Source organism: Pongo abelii, chromosome 10, assembly GCF_028885655.2.
Source record: "Pongo abelii isolate AG06213 chromosome 10, NHGRI_mPonAbe1-v2.0_pri, whole genome shotgun sequence".
Classification (NCBI taxonomy): domain Eukaryota; kingdom Metazoa; phylum Chordata; class Mammalia; order Primates; family Hominidae; genus Pongo; species Pongo abelii.
Window position 1 is genome coordinate 73,544,683 of NC_071995.2, and position 18,417 is coordinate 73,563,099.

General features: G+C 37.3%; 1 protein-coding gene across 1 annotated transcript in view; it reads left to right on the forward strand.

Annotated features, from left to right (window-relative positions):
* The window catches only part of LOC100433453 (GLIPR1 like 2), a 46,516-nt gene extending 28,453 nt beyond the window's left edge, over window positions 1-18,063 (forward strand). The window contains exons 3-6 of the mRNA XM_002823531.3: window positions 6-109; window positions 9,176-9,261; window positions 16,973-16,999; window positions 17,082-18,063. Of these exons, the coding sequence (XP_002823577.1) occupies window positions 6-109; window positions 9,176-9,261; window positions 16,973-16,999; window positions 17,082-17,419 (555 nt within the window). The 3' untranslated portion in view covers window positions 17,420-18,063. The remainder of the gene's footprint in view (window positions 1-5; window positions 110-9,175; window positions 9,262-16,972; window positions 17,000-17,081) is intronic.
* The last annotated feature ends 354 nt before the right edge of the window (window positions 18,064-18,417 follow it).

The following is an 18,417-nucleotide window of genomic DNA, read 5'->3' on the forward strand; positions in this document are numbered from 1 at the left end:
TTTAGCTTGTTTGGGACCACTCTTACAAAGTTGGTTGTGCTGTTACTCCATGTTCAAAAATTGGACATATTATACATGCAGCAATTTTCATATGCAACTATGCACCAGGGTAAGTTACTTAAAATTAATAAAAGAATATAAAAATAAATTCAGAATATTTCAAGGTAAGTTTTTCTAAATTTAATATATTTTATGAGTGTTTTTTGAACTATAAAATATAATACTTTACATTGAAACATTTTCAATCAATTTTATAATGAAATAAGTCTTAAATTGGACATATTGATTTTACTTATACACTAGCCAAATATTACTTCCTGGCGTAACCTTAACTTTAGTATTATTTCACAATATTTCACTTAATTAGTGTAAGAAAAATTATTTTCCAAAATAGTTTATTCTAAAATTTATAGTAAAAGTAGAAAGAAAATTAGATGTGTTGAAATTTATTTAGTAAGAATTGTCTCATGAATATGTCAGTTCTGTAACATGAAGAACACTTTTAATTGACCACCCCTTGAAGATTACATTATTAACTGGGACCTGTCTTATACGTATAAGGAATTGTAACATCTCAGAGATTGAAAAGCACTTCAAACATCTTTTAGTCAAGCTATTCATATATGACTATACCGTATACCTGAGTGCCTTCAAATGATGGAAAATAACTGCATCTCAAAATAGCTTCCATTTCTTGAGAGCTCTTTTGGAAAGTTCCAAGCTTTCTTACAGGTCAATATAATACTATAAATAATATTATTATAACTTCCAAATAAGTTAGAAAATGTTCGAATTAACATCTTACATAAACAGTAAGAATTGACTGCCTACCAAGATTGAGAAGGAATTTCTGCCAAATAAAATGCTTTGGGACTAAACCAGAAAGAAAAATTTAAAAAGCCGTGATTACTGATTGTATTCCCCTGGCTAAGAAAAACAATAGAACTATGCTGTGTGTCAAATTAAACTCAGAAAGCTCTTTCCTGATGAGAAGTCTTGCTAACTTTGAATATAGACATGCAAAATAAGTTTGGAATATAGAGTTGCAAAACCTTTTATGTGTCCTTTCACTCCTACAGACTGGAAGCATTGGGATACCTATTACATGCAGAAACTTTAAAAATTACTACTGATTGGTCTTGCAAATTCAAACAGAATTGTACACTGGGGAGGAGGGGGTTGGTAGAGGTTTTTCTGGGGCACAAATCCTCATTTATTCACTCAGCAAGTACGTACAGGCTCTGTTCTTTCTGCTAACAAGACGCAAAAAGACACTACATTTAGTTTATAGTCTTGGCAGGGAGACAAACACTTTTTAGTAAGTGAACACATAGATAAATAACATTTTAATTAGACAATAAAATATACTGTAAAAAGCAAGATTAGCAAATAGAGAATGACTGGTCTAGAAGGTAGATAGGGTAGTCACAGAAGAAGGGTGTCATTTGAGCTGAAAACCAGATGTTCCAGGTCGAAGTATGTTCCAGATTGGAACATGTATAAAAATCTCAGAGATTGGAATGAGTTTAACATGTCCGAGAAAGGATTAACTGTGCTTAGAGGTAGGAGTTGAGGTGGAGAGTTAGATGACAGCTAGACCAAATATAATAACATACATTATGTTAAAGATTTTGGGATTTATCCTAAGTAATGACAAAGCCATTGGAAGGTCTTAAGCACAGAGTGACGTGATCTCATTTTTGTTTTGAAAAGAACACCTTAACAAAAAGATTACTGTGGCTGTTGGTAGAGAATGAAATATAAGGAAACAAGAGTGTAAAGAGGAAGTAGAATTAGGAGGCTGTTTCCTGTAGTACAGGCTACAGACTGATATTTTGGATTAGGGTTTTAGCATGTGGATTGTTTATCGAGTTGGATAATGAATTACCACAAATGTAGTGATTTAAAGCAGCACCCATTTATTATCAAACAGTTCTATAGGTCATGAGCACAGGCATATTGTAGCAGGATTTTCTTCCCAGGGTCTCAAAGGCCAAAATCCAGATGTTGACTAAGTATTCACCTGGAGGATTGGAGAAGTACCTGCTTCCAAGCTCATTCAGGCTGTGAGCAGAATTTAGCTCTGTATGGTGATGGACTCTTGTCCTTGTTTTCTTGCTGGCTCTGAGCCATGTGTTGTCTCTTCTTCTGGAGCTGCCCATGTTTCTTTGACACATGGCCTCGCCATCTTCAAGTCAGCCAAGGTATGTCAGAGCCTTTTCATGTTTCAAATCTCTGTCTCCTCTTCTGTGACCAGCTAAAGAAAACTCTCTGCTTTTAAAACACCCATAGGATGAGTCAAGGCCAACCTAGATAATGTCAATATTTTAAGGTCAGTGGTGCCTTATAATATAATTATGGAAGTAAAATTCATCATATTCACTCTCCTGAGAATTATGCATGGCATGTACATGAGGAGTGCAGGATCTTGTGATTCATCTTAGAATTCTGCCTACCATAGAATGGAAATGATGAGGAAAGGTCAGTTTCTGGGTATATTATGAAGGTGGAGCTAATAATACAAGCCGATTGGCTTGAGTTTGGGGATAATTTGAATAAAATAATCAAGCAACACTATGCCTATGTCTTTAGTCTAAAAAACTGGGTGGATGGTGATTTCATTAACTTAGAGAAGATCAAAAGATATGTTTTCTATTTGGGTATATTAGATAGAAAAATAAATGTAGGAAGTGTGAATGAATCATGAGAAGCAGATAGCCATATGAAAGTATGTGGTTGTTTTCTAAGTAGAGGAAGCTTCTGGTATAAAGGCCCTGAAGTGGAAGTCACAGTGAATTAGATCAGCATGTGGGAGAGTGAATATAGAGACAATTTAAGAACTAAGTCCTGGGGCACTACGCTATTTCAAACTAAGGCAAAAGGGCTAGTAAAGGAGAATGAAGAGAGGCTAATGAGATATGAGGGAAACCAAAAACCTGCTGGTGAGGTACTTGGAAGTCAAGTGAAGAACATGAGCTAAGAAGCCCAGACTGGTTAAATCTATGAGATGCTGCTGAGAGAATGAGAAATTGAGGAAGGAGAACTGACAGTTCCATTAGATGAGATGAAGGTATTTGGTGACCTTAATAAGAATAGTGAGTACTGGGGTCTCAGATGACTACAGTGACAAGATGAAGCTACCAGTTGTTGAAATTACACTTTTTTTCTTGCTACTCTCTTTTTGCATAAGCTTCTTTGTCTTGAAATTTCTGTTAACCATTTTTCCTTTGATACAAATATTGGCAAGTCTACCTTGAAGGATCTAGATTGGAACAGTTATCAGTCAAGTCAGTCCAATTCTTATTTGATTATGTACCTAAAATAGGCAATCACATTATCTCTCTTAAGGATAGTTGGTAGAAAAATCAATCCATTACAATATTATAAAATACTGGGTAGAAATGAATGTAAAACAACCAAATTGAAAATTAAAAGGTATAGTGGGATGAATGGTGCCCCTCTACCAATGTTATGTTTAGGTCCTAATTTCCAGAACCTGTCAATATTACTTAAATGGCAAAAGTGTGAATATTACCTAATATGGCAAAGATGTGGTTAATATAAGAATCTTGAGAGAAGGAGTTTATTCTAGATTATTTGGGTGAGGGCTAAATGCAATCACATGTATACTTGTAAGAGATGGAGAGGAGGATTCAGCATAAGACACACAGAAGAGGAGGTAGTGTGACCACAGTGGAAGCAGCTACAGTGATGCATCCACAAGCCAAGGAGCTAAGGCCACCAGAAGCTGGAAAAATCAAGGAACAGATTCTTAAGAGCCTTTAGAGGGAGCACAGCCCTGCCAACACCTTGATTTTGGACTTTGGGCCTCCAGAACAGTGAGAGAATAAATTAATGTTGTTTTAGCCACCAAGTTTGTGGTAATTTGTTAATATAGTTACAGAAAATTAATGCAGAATGGAAGAATAAAACAGACCTGGCCATGCATACAGGAAATAACAAGTCAAAGCAACCTTGAAAATTTTTCTCAGAAACACAAAGGTGAAGAATAGAGGTCAAAATATATATGAAAAAATAAAGGAAATATGTATGGCATATAAATCTACAAATTGGTGTTTCTAAAGAATAGAGAAGAGCCAAGGAAAGAGAAATAATAAAGAAAAGAAAATGTTCCTAATCTGCAAAGATATCTGCATAAAGATTAGAATACTTCATAATGTATCAGAAAAAAACTGAAACAATATTTACATATAATTATTTACTAGTCCTTATTTTTCATTTTCAAAGATAAAAACTCACACATTTTAAGTACAATTTTAAAAAACAAAATAAAACAATATTAATTCGATTACTCTAAAACTTAAATATTACAAAAGACACAAAGATGTCCATAAGAATTTATGCTTCATTGATAGGTAATGTTATTAACTGAGCTAGGAAAATATATAGAGTGGAGGGAAAATAACTTTTATTTTTAGGCATGTTGGATCTGCAGTTGACTACAGGAACTTTCATTTAGTTAAATATAATTTTGTAGTAAGTGTGCCAAAGACATTGCACATTACATTTTATGTAATGTAATTTATAAATATTTCCCCTTATTGTGTTATATAGATGAGGGTCAATAAGTAGATCCAAATCCATATGTAATGATTGTGATAAAGTTGGCATTTAAAATCACTGGTTAAAGTATTTAAGTAATGGAATTAGGAGAGCCTACTGGCTGGATAAAAGTAAAACTGAGTTTTTCACTCAGCTTAGAGAAATAAATTTCTAATACATAAAAGACTTAAACATTAAAAAGTGAAGTCATGAAGGCTATATTAGTGAATTTACTTACAGTTTGGAAGGTATAAGGACTTACCTATCAGAACATTAAAGTCCAGAAACTATAAAGGAACACATGTATGAATCTGAGTATAGAAAAAATTATTTATTAAATAGGGAATCCTTTCCCCATTGCTTGTTTTTGTCAGGTTTTTCAAAGATCAGATGGTTGTAGATGTGTGGTGTTATTCCTGAGGCCTCTGTTCTGTTCCATTGTAGTATAGTTTGAAGTCAGGTAACGTGATGCCTCCAGCTTTGTTCTTTTTGCTTAGGATTGTCTTGGCTATTCGGGCTCTTTTTAGTTCCATATGAAATTTAAAGTAGTTTTTTCCAGTTCTGTGAAGAAAGTCAATAGTAGCTTGATGGGGATAGCATTGAATCTATAAATTGCTTTGGGCAGTATGGCCATTTTCATGATATTGTTTCCCCCTATCCATGAGTATGGAATGTTTTTCCATTTGTTTGTGTCCTCTCTTATTCATGTCCTTTGCAGGGACATGGATGAAGCTGGAAACCATCATTCTCAGCAAACTATCACAAGAACAGAAAACCAAACACCACATGTTCTCACTCATAAGTGGGAGTTGAACAATGAGAACACATGGACACGGGGAGGGGAACATCACACACTGGGGCCTGTCAGGGGGTGGGGTGTGAGGGGAGGGATAGCATTAGGGGAAATACCTAATGTAGATGGTGGGTTGATGGGTGCAGCAAACCACCATGGCACATGTATACCTATGTAACAAACCTGCACGTTCTGCACATGTACCCAAGAATTTAAAGTATAATTTTAAAAATTAAATGAATAAAAGAAGAGACAATATAATGGATAGGGAGAAAATAGGAGAGAAAATAGACATGACACCTCAGTGAAATTAATGAAGCAGTGTGGCAGGAGTAAATAAGTGAGCACCCTGGAAGGAAGACGGGAGGTTATAGCCAGTGAGTGAAATGTCTGATTTTGTGAGTTCAGAGGTGGAGCTGTTTTAAGAGGTAACAGGACCCAGAATGTAGCTATAAAAGTGACCACTATGGAGAATCGGGAAGCATTTTGGTGGTAAAGACATCTAGTAATGGAAAAACCAAGTTATTGGATGAATTATCCATATGAATGTTGTGATCAAATAGGTACCAACTTCTGAGAAAATGAAAAACGATTGACTAAAAATGATGTGTCAGGTGCCAAAGTCTTCAGTGAATAAGGAGGCATGATCTGAAGGTAAATATCTCTCTCAGGGAGGATTAGAGAATGGCACAGCTAAATAATATCAACCTTAAAGGAGCTTTAACTGTTTAACTGTTTTAACTGTTTAACTGTGTTCCACAGTCCTTTAGGTGCAGGATATGTTAAGTGAAGGGAGGAGACCTAGCCAACAAAGTTTTACAGAAAGTGATATAAATAAAATAGCTTTGCACATACAGGGATAATTTGAGACAAAAAAACAACAGAGTTCATACTTTTGTTGACCTTGAATAGGCCCAGGAAGTAGTCATGGAATTTTTGGCAAAGACAAATATATTAGATGTTGCAGAAAGACAGCCAGATGGGATCTCTATTATAGTTTATCTTCCTTGCTGCTGCCTACACTGTATTTCTCTTAAACTTACTGGAATAGATTCTTCTTGGAAAAAAATAAGTCTTCTTGGAAAACCTATAGATCTTCCAGAAACAAACTAGAAGTCAGTGTTGTGGTGATACATAAGAAGTAGTGAAAAATGAAATGAGTTGTTGTAAGTAGTCTAGTTGTTCTGGCTGTATGAGATGGAAAACTCGACATCTGTTTCATGTGCTTTGGCTCTTGTTCTGTGAATAGTGTACAGACTATGTGAGTCTGGATGGAGAACTTTGAAGAATCTGCCTACAAATTGTAATTGCTAGGTTGTCAAGCTATGGGCTGGGTTACCTCCTTGATGAACAAGATGGTGGCAGATACGAGTCTAGTGTAGGCAAAGAAAGTTTCTACCACCGCCAGAATTGTGCTCTCATTTTGAAAGACTGTGTATCTATTACAGAGTTTGAATAATGACCTTCTAATGAACTTGGGGTTGGAAATGGGTACACTTGTCTGTTAGGCCGCCCAGGTAACATGTCCTTATCTAGGATCTGGACACATGCTCTATAGGTAGCATTGTACTGAGGCTATGGCCAGATAGAGGCTAAGAAAAGTTCTAGAAGACTATGTTCAAGAGTCTTGACTTGGTCTTGGTGAACCACTGGTCTGCTTCTTAGAAAATGCAAATTTTCTAAGGCACTGCCAGGGCAGCTGTGAAATTTCAGTGGACTTTGCTGCTTATAGATAGTTACCTATTATTTCCTCCTAATCTGGCCCAATAATTCCAGTTGAAGTTGGGAGTTGTGTTGTGGATTCAGGCTCAAGTTGATTTAGGTTCACGTTCTTAGAAACTCAGAACTAGAGGAAGATCAACATAGGGGAGGGTATTAGCCTGACATTTCTGGCTGTCTAATAGAAATAATGATTATAAAACTCAAATCTTTGAAAGGGGGACTCACTGTAGTCTACCACAGTGTGGATTTATTTATTTTCAGTTTTATGGACAGAGGTCCCCCATCCTTGGGACCTTAGGAGACAATGCATCTGCTTTTGTGTTGGAGGCATCTGTTTTGGTGAAAAGGGGTTGGGACAGGAAAAATAGACCAGGGTGTAGCTAAAGGTGACTAGATCAACTTGTGAGTTTCTGCTCTGGCTGGGTTCTAAACAAAATGCATTTCTTTCTTGAAATAGTTGGATAATAGAACAGTGAAATTGAAGAAGTGATATATGATCTACAAATAACCACAAACCTCTGGATGTTCCTGATGGACTTGAATGCTTACAATTCAAGGGTATCAGATGCCTTATTGGGTATCACCCAAACTCTCTGATTAAATAAGATATATCTGAGAAATGTGATACTCAGGTTTTTGAATATATATTTCTTAGGCTTGGCCATTCTTTTAGAAGGCCTAACCAAGGACTTAAATAATGAATGTTTGTTTTTATAGCTCCCAATTATATACCAGGTAAATAGGCAATACTGATTAAATTACCAGTATTAATGATGCTGCCCCCACTCGAATGTATCTTTTCCCTGCTTGTTTTCTCTACCTTTCTTATCCTAGATCATTTATTTAAATTTCCCAATTTAAAAGTACTTTAGGGCCTTTTTTCTCATTTAGCTGTAGGCAATTGATGTAATTATTTCTTACTTCTCTCTTTAGCTCTGTACAATGGGTTAAATCAACTTTGTAAACTCCCATTTATATTTATTTGCTTCTTTATAAATTTATGTATTTTTATATACACCCCCAAAATAATTCATGCAGATAAGTCTTTGGGACACAAGCATTTCAGAATTTTGTAAACTCTACAGATACTTAATATATCATTTCTATGAAACTTTTTATGTATTTGGGCCAACCAGGAAGCAATTAATTATAAAAAATTCTATATCATTTATTTTTAAATTTTATTTCTTTATTTCTTTATTTTAGAGACGGAGCCTTGCTCTGTTGCCCAGGCTAGAGTGCAGTGGCACAGTCATAGCTCACTGCAGCCGCAAACTCCTGGACTCAACTGATCCTCCCTCCTCAGTATCCCGAGTAGCTGGGAATACAGGCACGCACCATGCCCGGCTAATTAAAAAAATATATCTTTTTGAAGAGACGAGGTCTTGCTATGTTACCTAGGCTGGTCTCAAACTCCTGGTCTCAAGAGATTATCCCACCTTGGCCTCCCAAAGCACCAGCATTACAGGTGGGGAAGCTACCCCACCCAGCCTACATCATTCTTTTTTTTTTTTTTGAGACAGTCTTCGCTCTGTCGCCCAGGCTGGAGTGCAGTGGCCCATCTCAGCTCACTGCAAGCTCCACCTCCTGGGTTCACGCCATTCTCCTGCCTCAGCTTCCCGAGTAGCTGGGACTACAGGCACCCGCCACCGTGCCTGGCTAATTTTTTGTATTTTTGGTAGAGACAGGGTTTCACCATGTTAGCCAGGATGGTCTCGATCTCCTGACCTCGTGATCTGCCTGCCTCAGCCTCCCAAAGTGCTGGGATTACAGGCATGAGCCACCTCACCCAGTCTACATCATTCATTTTTAAAGGATACATTTTGCTATGAACTAAAATGAAAGAAGCTTTAAAACCCATTCTTATATTTAATTATAATACTTTGTTTCTAGGGCATGGGAATTTGTTTCAGAAAAGACTGTTTCCTGGGGGAGAACAAAAGGGAAACATTGAATCTCTAATTAAAGTATTTCCTTAAGTCCAGTTTCTTAACCCGCCTTTTTAACCTGATTAAAAATTAGTAACTATATTATTTACATTACATGTAAAAATGGAAGCTTATTCTAACTAAATGTTTTCTGCTTTTTTGTTTGTAGAGGAACACTGACGAGAAGACCTTATGAACCAGGAATATTTTGTACTCGATGTGGCCGACGTGACAAATGCACAGATTTTCTATGCAGTAAGATAAAGAAAACAACTTAAACATGAAAAAAATGCATAATGGATTGGACAACAAGAAAAATAAGCGATTGAACACTAGTTTTTTATGGTCATGTTAATATTATTCCTTTGATCAGAATGCTACTATTATGTTATCAAAGGATGGTTGACACAGTACCATCTTTAGATTTTTCTAAATTGCAGTGCCTTTTCTGTTCTATCTTAACCCTATTCCTTCCCCTGAGGACATACCAGAGTGTCAGAAAGAAAGAATGAGAACAGTTATACCCTTAAAAAGCTTCACAGTTTATGCCCAAACAGCATCCTGTTTGATAATAACTGCTTTAAAGGATAGTATATTCCAAAATATTTATGAAGTAGCATGTATTTAATAACCTTTTCTTTTAGTTTTTCCTCCAAAAAGCTGAAATCTCCAAATGTTTCAAAAGTAAAAAGTAGAAAATATGTTCGATTATATTTTTCTTTTAGTTTTTCCAAACATGAGAGAATATACTCCAAAACTATAACTATAGCTAAAATATACAATGCTTAGAGGAATATGGTAGGAGATAAATTTGGATAATAAGTAAATAGCATATTATGTTGTTTTTTAATTATTATACTTTAAGTTCTGGGGTACCTGTGCAGAACGTGCAGGTTTGTTACATAGGTATATACATGCCATGGTGGTTTGCTGCACCCATCAACCCGTCATCTACATTAGATATTTCTCCTAAGCTATTCCTCCCCTAGCACCCACCCCCAACAGGCCCTGGTGTGTGATGTTCTTCTCCCTGTGTCCATGTGTTCTCATTGTTCAACTCCCACTTATGAGTGAGAACATGCAGTGTTTGGTTTTCTGTTCTTGTGGTAGTTTGCTGAGAATGATGGTTTCCAGCTTCATCCATGTCCCTGAAAAGGAAATGAACTCATCCTTTTTTATGGCTGCATAGTATTCCATGGTGTATATGTGCTACATTTTCTTTATCCAGTCTATCATTGATGGGCATTTGGGTTGGTTCCAAGTATTTGCTATTGTGAACAGTGCTGCAGTAAACATACGTGTGCAGGTGTCTTTATGGTAGAACGATTTATAATTCTTTGGTTATGTACCCAGTAATGGGATTACTGGGCCAAATGGTATTTTTGGTTCAAGATCCTTGAGGAATCACCACACTGTCTTCCACAATGGTTGAACTAGTTTACACTCCCACCAACAGTGTAAAAGTGTTCCTATTTCTCCACATCCTCTCCAGCATCTGTGGTTTCCTGACTTTTTAATGATCTCCATTCTAACTAGCATGAGATGGTATCTCATTGTGGTTTTGATTTGCATTTCTCTAATGACTAGTGATGATGAGCTTTTTTTCATATGTTTGTTGGATGCATAAATGTCTTCTTTTGAGAAGTGTCTGTTCATATCCTTTGCCCACTTTTTGATGGGGTTGTTTGTTTTTTTCTTGTAAATTTGTTTAAGTTCTTTGTAGATTCTGGAAAAGAGACAGGGTCTTGCTCTGTCACACAGGCTGGAATGCAGTGGCATGATCAAGCTCACTGTAACCTCGAATTCCTGGGCTCAGGTGATCCTCCTGCCTCAGCCTCCCAAGTAGCTAAGACTATGGGCATGTGCCACCATGCCCAGCTAATTTTTTTTTTATTTTTTGCAGAGATAGGATCTTGTTGTGTTGCCCAGGCTGGTCTCGAACTCCTGGCCTCGAGTAATCCTCCTACCTCAGCCTCCCAAATATATTATGTTTTTGTGCTGAAGAAAAAACAGAAACAAAAACTAGTGGACAGTTGTACTATAACACCATTGCAGGGATGAATCCACTCTAACATTTCTGCTCTCGCTTCACTTGAATCAAGATGCAAACTCTCACTCTTCCTCTTTTCCTTGTCTTTCTTTTTCTGTGAAATTCAATCCTAAAGTCATTGGGCAGGTCAGGGGAATGTAGTCATCTACACAGAGGGGCATCCAGAGGTGATATGTTAGAGCCTAAACAGCATAACAAAGGATCCACACGAGATGCAGTGGGTATGGAAAGGAAACCTAAGCAAGGTGAGGATGCCATCCACATAGAGATGTGGCCACGTGTGGGAAGTCAGAGCCCTCATGGAATGAAGTAACTGTCCATACATGAGGTTTGGGGTATCAGAGCCAGAGCAGAATAAAAAGATGTCCATGCAGGGATGACTCAGTATGTGGCATCTGTGCCCAGGCAAGGTGAGGAGAGCATCAACATGGGATGGAATAGAGAGTCTGAGCCAGTGAGGAAGCCATCCCTGGGGGAAGGTCTGGCAGTGGTTGTTGGAGGCCAAGAAGAATAAGGAGAAGAGTCCATGTTGGAGTGGGCTGAGAAGAGATTTCAGAACCTAAGCCAGTAAAGGGGGCATCCATACTTAGGGGCAATCATACATGAGGTGTCTGAGTGCAAATTAGGTGAGGAAAGTTTTAATGTGGGGAAGATGACTTGACATGGGTGAAGTCAGGTCCCAAGTGGGGTAAGGAAGGAATCCACACATGCAGAAGCCCAGAGCTGGGTTTCAAAGTCTGAGCAGGGTGGGAGGGTGTCCCAGCATAGGGCCAGCCCCTAAGTTGGCCGATTAATACAAGACAATTTTTCAGCATAAACATATTCCAAATATTACATTGGACAGACTTATACTAAACAATATTTATTGCTTTCTGAGATTCAAATGTAACCTGACATCATTTATTTTTATTTGCTAAATCTGAGTGTCTAAGCAGAGTGAGGAGGGCACCTATGTGTGCTAGGGTCTAGAGACAATGATGGGAGATCAGCATACTGGGGGATTGATCAAAAAAATAAATTAATTAAGTATAATGGGGGCTAGTTTTCTCACTGTCAGAAATGGAATACAAATACGTAAAGGAAAAAAGTAAGCATGAATTTTATGGTGGTGAATTGGAATTTTAAGTGTTGGAAATTAAGAATTTTAATAAACATATATATAAATGTTTATATATACACAGATAAAACTATAACTATGGACTCAGTTTCAACATGTGAATAATTGTAGGGCCTCAAGAACAGAACCAAAACAATAGAACAGAAAATACAACTAGAGAGAGATATATAGATACTTAAATAAGTAATAAAACAAATTTTACAGAAATAAAAATACTTGAATCTAAACATTGAAAGTGCACGCTATGTGCCAGGAAAAAGTGACACAAAATAGTCAACACAGTAGACATAGACTAGTAAATTACTGGAATTCAGTGGAAAAGAAAGAATCTTAAAGCATCCAAGCAAAAATGTAAGATCAGTTATTAAGAAGTTTAACAGTCTGGGTTGAATCAGAAAAATAGTCACTCTAAGTATTTTAGCAATAAAGTATTTAACATAGGAAATACAGTTTATCTGAATACTGTAAACACTAAGGGAGTGAAGGTCAGGGAAGTGGCCACAGTAAGGCAGAGAAGTGGCAACAAAGCAGATAGTTCTCCATTGTATTATACTAAGAAGCCACTGTGAAACTCACATTAATCCATCTTACCTGGCCTACCATCACCCCTGGTGGTTGCTTTTCTTATATCTTTCCTATTTCATTTGCATTCCTGTCATTGGCAAACTCTTACCTGAAGCTATACAGAGAAAATAATTCACAGAACTGTACTTCCTGGTTTCAGCTCTACAATACAAAATTGGCTTCACACTCACGTGGTAGTAATGCTGCTTTGGCAATTGATGTTCCCACGTAAAGGGGGAAAATTCAGTCTGGCTTCAAACTTCTCTACCATAACAGTAAATGCTAAGAGATGGTGGAATGATGCCTATATACCCTTAATATAAGAAGTGTCAACCAAGAATTTATATACAGCAAAACCTATTATTCAAGTGTAATGAAATAGATGTTTTGGGAGCATGCATTTACATTTGGTGTGTAGTTCTCATGAGCACTTCTTCAATAAACTAAAGGATGACATTCACCAAAAAGAAGAGATGAATGAAAAAACTTGAGTGAAAGAACTCTCTGTGAGCCCTGAATCTTAATGGATAGACTAAAACTAAAACAATCTGACAGTTATAGTCACAAAAAAAAATACAAGAAATATTGGAAACATACAAATGATACAATTAATAAAACTTGGGAGGAGAAGAGAGAGATAGAAAAAATATGCTTATTTCCTCATCATTTATAGCTAAGGGCCAAAGATACTAAATAGACTATTTAAAGCTGATAAACAATAGAGGTGTAAGTAAATTTAAATGTATGTAACTATTTAATGAAACATATAATCAATGAAAATTAATGATGAGAAGTGAAGAAAGATGCAAAGAAGAAACATACTATTACATAACTGCTCATACTAAGGTATGAATAGACACACAAATACCAAATGAGAAAATACAAACTATATGACAAAAGACTTTTTAAAAGAAAATCTAATATAGAAATCATTACATAAAATATGAAGTAAGACCAAGCGCAAAAGGCTAAAATAACCGCAAAGATCCAAAGGAAGGTCAGTTCATCTCCAAGGTGCCTTAATAATGAATTCTAAATTTTCCCCTAAGAGTAATATTATTGCAAGACAAAGTTCTTTGTTGTTATTGGGTTCTCTATGTGAGAACTCATTTATCCTCCCACTATGCTTCCTAGTGGAATTCAGGACTGGTTATCTGACCATCATGATATTGTTTAGCTCTGTGTCCCCACCCAAATATCATCTTGAATTGTAATCCCCACATGTTAAGGGAGGGACCTGGTGGGAGGTAATTAGACCGGGGGGCAGTTTCTCTCATGCTGTTCTCATGATAGTGAGTGAGTTCTCATGAGATCTGATGGTTTAAAGTGTTTGGCAGTTGACCCCCGCCTCTCCTGCCACCATGTAAGATGTGCCTTGCTTCCCCTTCACCCTCTGTCATGATTGTAAGTTTCCTGAGGCCTCTCCAGCCATGCAGAACTGTGAGTCAATTAAACCTCCTTTCTTTATAAATTACCCAGTCTCAGGTAGTTGTTTTTAGTAATGTGAAAATCAGCTAATACATGAAATTGGTACCAGTTGTAGTAAGGCATTGCTGAAAAGGTACCTGAAAATGTGGAAGCAACTTTGGAACTGGGTAACAGGCAGAGGTTGGAACCATTTGGAGGGCTCAGAAGAAGACAGGAAGATGTGGGAAAGTTTGGAACTTTCTAGAGTCTTGTTGAATAGTTTTGACCAAAATGCTGATAGTGATATGGACAATGAAGTCCAGGCTGAGGTGGTCTCAGATGGAGATGGGAAACTTGTTGGGAACTGGAATAAAGGTCATTCTTGTTATGCTTTAGCAAACAGGCTGGTGGCATTTTTACCCATGCCCTAGAAATCTGTGGAACTTTGAGCTTGAGATAGATGATTTGGGGTATCAGGCAGGAGAAATTTCTAAGCAGAAAAGCACTCAAGATGTGACCTGGCTTTTTGTAAAAGCATACAGTCTTATGTATTCACAAAGAGATGATCTGAAGTTAAAACCTATGTTTAAAAGGGAAGCAGAGCATAAAAGTTTGGAAAATTTGCAGCCTGACCATGTGGTAGAAAAAATATATATATTTTTTTTTCTGGGGAGAAATTCAAGCTGGCTGCAGAAATCTGCATAAGTAACAAGGAGCCAAATGTTAATCACCAAGACAATGGGGAAAATGTCTCCAGGATATTTCAGAGATCTTCATGGCAGCCACTCCCATCACAGGCCCAGAGGCCTAGGAGGGAAAAATTGTTTCATGGGCCAGGCCCGGGTCCCCACTGCTCTGTGTAGCCTTGGGACATGGTGCCCTGCCTCCCAGCCATTCCAGCTTAAGCTGTGGCTCAAGGGGCCAAGGTACAGCTCAGGCCATTGCTTTAAAGGGTGCAAGCCCCAAGCCTTAGTAGCACCTTGGCAGCATCCATGTGGTGTTAGGCTTGCAGGTGCATAGATGACAAGAGTTGAGCTTTGGGAGCCTTCGTGTAGATTTCAGAGGCTGTATGGAAACACCTGGATGTCCAGGCAGATGTTTGCTGCAGGGGTGGAGCCCTCATGGAGAACCTCTACTAGGGCAATGCAGAGGGGAAATGTGGAGTTGGGGCCCCCACACAGAGTCCCTACTGGGGCACTGCATAATAGAGCTGTGAGAAGAGGGCCACCATCCTCCAGATCCCAGAATGACAACTTGCACCATGTGCCTGGAAAAGCCACAGGTACTCAATGCCAGCCTGTGAAAGCAGCCACAGGGCCTGAACCCTTCAGAGCCACAGGGGCAGAGCTTCCCAAGTCCTTGGGAGCCTACCCCTTGCATCAGCCCTGGATGTAAGACATGGAGCCAAAGGAGATTATTTTGGAGCTTTAAGATGTATTGACTGTCTTGTTGGGTTTTGAACTTGCATGGGGCCTGTAGCCCCTTTGTTTTGGCCAATTTCTCCCACTTGGAATGGGAGCATTTACTGAATGCCTGTACCTTCATTGTATCTTAGAAGTAACTAACTTGCTTTTGATTTTACAAGCTTATAGATGGAAGGGACTTGTCTTGTCTCAGATGAGACTTTGAACTTGGACTTTTGGGTAAATGCTGGAATGAGTTTAGACTTTGGGGGACCCTTGCAAAGGCCTGATTGTGTTTTGAAATGTGAGAAGGACATGAGATTTGGAAGGGGCTGTGGCAGAATGATATGGTTTGGCTCTGTGTTCCCACTCAAATCTCGTCTCAAATGGTAATCTCCAAGTGCTGAGGGAGGGACCTGGTGGGAGGTGATTGGATCATGGGGACAGTTTCCCCCATGCTGTTCTCATGATAGTAAGTGAATTCTCATAAGATCTGGTGGTTTAAAAGTGTTTGGCAGTTCTCCCCTCACTCTCCATCCTGCCACCATGTAAGACATGCCTTGTTTCCCCTTCACCTTCCACCATGATTTTAAATTTCCTGAGGCTGGCCCAGCTATGCAGAACTATGAGTCAATTAAACCTTTTCTTTTTTTTTTTTTTTTGAGACAGAGTCTTGCTCTGTCGCCAGGCTGGAATGTAGTGGCACAATCTTGGCTCACTGCAACCTCTGCCTCCAGGGTTCAAGTGATTATCCTGCCTCAACCTCCCAAGTAGCTGAGACTACAGGCAAAACCTCTTTTCTTTGTAAATTACCCAGTCTCAGGTAGTTCTTTATAGCAGTGTGAAAATGGACTGATACATCTCTCAACTCAAATGAGCGAAAGAAAGGGAATTTATTTCCTAAAAACTATTATTATCTCATTGGACTAGTTAACTAAAAATATTGAATGCCAGGCTATAGAGCTAACTTTGCCATCTGGGAAATTAAGAGCAACTGAAAGCTTCTGAAAATAAGAATTAAATGAGGAAAGTGAATAGATTTCTAAGATTAATTAGGAGTTATCTGTGGGGGCAAAGAGAGATGAAAATAAGAGATATTGTAGAATCCTAGAATGTTGGAGCTGGAACAATATTTTAAGGGCAGAAGTGGAGAAATGTATGTAAGGTCAATGACATAAAGCCAGAATTAGCACTAGAATGCATATCTCTTTATGCATATATTTCCATACTTTCTGTAGCAGACCAGGCTGATTTCACTAAAAGAGAATATATTGTATTTTAAAATTGGCTACTGGTTGGAGCGAGGACTTCAAAGATAATGCCTGAGAACTAGGAGAAGGTGACACAATTATTGGGAGATTATCTTATTTTTTAGACAAAGAAGAAATTTTATCTAATTTTTGTGGACTTTCTTTTTCTTTCTAGGTAATGCAGATCGTGACCAAGCCACATGTATGTATTGTTGTCCTTTATTTCTTGAACAATTTAACTGCTTTATGTGAAATCCAGCTTTCAATTTCTTCTTTGTTTACAGATTACCGATTTTGGTATCCAAAATGGGAAATGCCCCGGCCAGTTGTGTGTGATCCACTGTGCACATTCATTTTATTATTGAGAATATTATGTTTTATGCTGTGTGTCATAACTGTTTTGATAGTACAGTCTCAGTTTCCAAATATCTTGTTGGAACAACAAATGATATTTACCCCTGAGGAATCTGAAGCAGAGAATGAAGAGGAGGAAAAAGAGGAAGAGAAGAAAGAGAAAGAGGAAATGGAAATGGAAATAATGGAAATGGAGGAGGAAAAAGAAGAGAGAGAGCAGGAGGAGGAGGAAACACAAAAAGAAAAGATGGAGGAAGAGGAAAAATAAGAGTAGAAAGAGGAGGAAAAAGATATATCACCAATATGAACCAAAAGTGTAATAAAAAAAAGACAGACAAAAAAAAGTAAAACACTAAGTTTTAACAAGAAAGAAAACATGCAAACCACCATTGGAATGTTTTTTATTCCATTCTCTCCTATACTTTTTCAATCAATTTAAATTTGTAAAACAAAGAAACAAAAAACTTGTAAGGTGGGCTCTTTGACACTAAGAACAGATAATGATGTGACAAGAAAAACACTGAAAAACATTTGACCAGTCTAATTAATTTTAAGATTTCACTATGTTATTCTAATAAAGTAGGGAATTTTCATTTTCTAAACATGTTTCCGTCTCTGTGTTTTAAATAGTAAGGTGCTTAAGATCATTCCAAGTTCAGAACAACCATTGAATAAAATTTGTATTTTTTTGTTTTTACTGTTACTGTCATAGTTTTTATTGGTGGTAGTGGTATTTTCATGTGATATTAAGGATCTAATATTATTATTTGTCTTTGTGGTTTTTGGAATAGTTTAAGTGGTACCTGTACATCCTGCTAGGATGCAAACTTATTTATAATTCATGTTCAATATTTCATTAAAGACTCGCTGTAATTTTCTCTCACCAAGGGCTAATAAATGCCATAATTTTAATTAGTTGTGGTAGAGGAATCTGGGTGCTTCCAAATTTATATGATAAAATAAATAAATTTTTTAAAAATTATTAACTTGTTATTCAATATGTGTAGTAAAAGTTAACAGATTAATAAGATAACAACTTACCACTAGTAATACTAATAAATGAACTAAATAAAAATACCTAGCATAGGAGATTTCTTTAGCTATAAAATAAATGGATAGTACTAGATGACCACTAAGACCTCTTCCATCAATGAATATTCATGGATCAACTTTGTAAAGGAATCAATAGTAGTTGTGAAGTACACTAAGCAAACACCTGAGGGAAAAACTTGATTCCCATGAAAATATTCCTGAACTCAGCACCTT